The 2553-nt window shown below is 16.8% G+C and overlaps 1 protein-coding gene across 1 annotated transcript, besides 12 other annotated features; it reads left to right on the top strand.

The window, feature by feature from the left end:
* Positions 1-227: 227 nt before the first annotated feature.
* Positions 228-378: a microsatellite.
* Positions 379-402: 24 nt separating this feature from the next.
* Positions 403-427: a sequence feature (AT_rich).
* Positions 428-461: 34 nt separating this feature from the next.
* Positions 462-566: a microsatellite.
* A 68-nt stretch (positions 567-634) lies between these two features.
* Positions 635-688: a sequence feature (AT_rich).
* A 1-nt stretch (position 689) lies between these two features.
* Positions 690-870: a microsatellite.
* Position 871: 1 nt separating this feature from the next.
* Positions 872-920: a sequence feature (AT_rich).
* Positions 921-929: 9 nt separating this feature from the next.
* Positions 930-979: a microsatellite.
* Positions 980-999: 20 nt separating this feature from the next.
* Positions 1000-1298: a sequence feature (AT_rich).
* A 15-nt stretch (positions 1299-1313) lies between these two features.
* Positions 1314-1337: a sequence feature (AT_rich).
* Positions 1338-1460: 123 nt separating this feature from the next.
* EDI_271480 (uncharacterized protein) lies at positions 1461-1952 on the top strand (the record flags this gene model as incomplete). The annotated part of the gene is made up of 1 exon (XM_001735461.1): positions 1461-1952. One exon carries the CDS (start codon positions 1461-1463, stop codon positions 1950-1952), a length of 492 nt encoding a protein of 163 aa, XP_001735513.1.
* Positions 1907-2089: a microsatellite.
* A 55-nt stretch (positions 2090-2144) lies between these two features.
* Positions 2145-2230: a microsatellite.
* A 194-nt stretch (positions 2231-2424) lies between these two features.
* Positions 2425-2525: a repeat region.
* The last annotated feature ends 28 nt before the right edge of the window (positions 2526-2553 follow it).

A 2553-nucleotide genomic window follows, 5' to 3' on the forward strand; every position in this document is an offset into this window, starting at 1 on the left:
AGAAGAGCTGAAATATAATTGTCATAATTATAATTTATATTCTTATTTTTGATTGTTTGTTGTTATTTCATTTCATCTTCTATTCTTGTTAGTTTGTATTTTAATACAATAATGTAATATGAATTTCATTTATCATTTATCATCATTTATTTATCGATTATTTGTTTTCAATTTATTAATCTTTTCTATCTTATGATTGATATATCATTCTTTATATTTGTTTTATAATTTTTTTTTATTCTTTATTTCTTTTTTTCTTATTTTATTTTTATATTCTTATTCTTATCTTTTATTTTATATCTTTATTTTATTTTGTTTATTATTTATTATATATTTTATCTTATTTATCTTCTTATTTATTTTATTTTATTTATATTTATTCATTCTTTATTCTTCATTTTGTTTTAATTAATATTAAAATTATTTAGAAATGAGAGAATATAATGATGAGTTTGATTTTATATTTTGATTATTTCATTAATCAAATTGTTGATTATTGATTATTGTTGTTAATTTTCATATTTCATTTTATTTTATTATTATTATTTTATTGATGATTTCATTATATTGATTGTTTTGATACAATTAAATACTTCTTATTGATTAATATCATCTAATCATTCATTAAATGTTGAAATATTTCATTTATTTGTATTTATATTATATATTATGTATATATTGATATATTCAATAATCAAAATGATAAATATAATAATAAAGAAAGAAAATATATAAAATAATATATCAGAATATTAAATAATATAATCATATAATGAAAATAAGATAATGAATATAAAGAATAATAATATTAAAATAATAAATAAGAAATAACATGAGAATGAAAACATAATAATAAATAAATAATAATAACAAATATAAATGATTAATATTGAATTAATATATTAATCTATATAAAATATCTCTAAATCAATAATAATAATAATAAAATAACATATATTCATAATGATAATAAATAATATTTCATATTCTATCTCATTCATTTTATTTTAAAATAAATAAATAATAAAAATAAATTATTCAATTATAATTTACATATTCATTCATTAATTATAATAATATATAAATATTTATGTACATTCATTTTATATAAAATATTCATTAAATCTAAATCATGAATATGTTAAAATAAATTATATGAATGATATAATATTAAATATATAATAAATATTATATGATTCAATAACATCATTATTATTAAATTTACAAATATAATATTTGATACATTTGAAAAATAAATGAAATTAAACAATGAATATGTTATTAAACATATTAATATTCAATATTTAATGATGAAATAATAAAATAAAAATAATTTACTTTTTCAGAAAGAAGAATTGTTAATCACAGTTGAAGTAAAAATATGTATTATCAAAGAAGAAGGAATAGATGAAGCAATTACAAAATTACTTAGAATAGGAACAAATAGTTGAGTACTTGAAATGGTTGGGATGAGTTGTATTGAAAATGGATATAAAACATATGGAATCAAATGTTTAAAGAGTGGTATGTCAATGATATGTAAAAGAAATGAAGTTGATGGAGTTAGATTATCACGAATTATTCGAGAAATAATAAATGAAAGTGATGATGAAGAAATACTTGATATGATAGATAAAGCAATAACAATGATTAAAAGCACAGACGGAATATACCCGAAAAAAGAAATTGAGTGGTTAATGGGAATTAGTTGGAATAAAGGAAATAAAAGTAGATATAAACAAGATAATAGAAGAGCAAAAGAATGGTATAATAAAGCAATAACATTAAGTGAAAATATAGAAAGAAGAGATGAGATTATAGAAAAGATGAATAAAGAATATCAAATATTCATAAATGAAATAAATAAATCAAGTATTTTTAATAAGTTACAACGTATTAAAGAAATAATAAAGATAAAAATGATAAGAAAAACAAATAAACTAAATAAATGATTTAAAAGAATACAACAAAATAAAATACACATTCTCAAATGGTTATAAAACAATAAAATAAGAAGAATATTAATAGTAAATAATCCAAAATGAAATAAAAAGAATGACAAATGAAATAATATAAATAATATGAAATATCCTTTCTATCTACTTTCATCATTCTTTTTTCTTTCTACTACTCTACAAATTACAACTCTTATTTCTTGTTTATTCTTTTCTTTCTCTTCTTCATTTTTATCAGTATGTTTTTCCTTTTTTATGTATTTTCTTTTTATTTTGGATTAAATGTATTCTTTATGATTAAGAGAATTATTCAAAGAGAAATCACAAACATACAATAAAATAAGGAGAAAGCATATCAAACAACAAATCCAAAGAATAGAAGAATGAGAATAAGTATTATTCATATGAACATAATTTCATTAACACTATCATAACTCTAACTACCATCATATTTACAACCATAATATGAATTATTTTATTCAACCTCATCGTCATATTATTTTAACAATAATTCTAATAGAAACAAACAATATTATCATACACAAATAAATAATACAATAAAAACAAGATTAATAAAAGATAACTAATATGAAGAAAA

The sequence above is a fragment of the Entamoeba dispar genome, genomic scaffold, assembly GCF_000209125.1.
Source record: "Entamoeba dispar SAW760 scf_1105229459151 genomic scaffold, whole genome shotgun sequence".
NCBI classification, from domain to species: Eukaryota; Evosea; order Mastigamoebida; family Endamoebidae; genus Entamoeba; species Entamoeba dispar.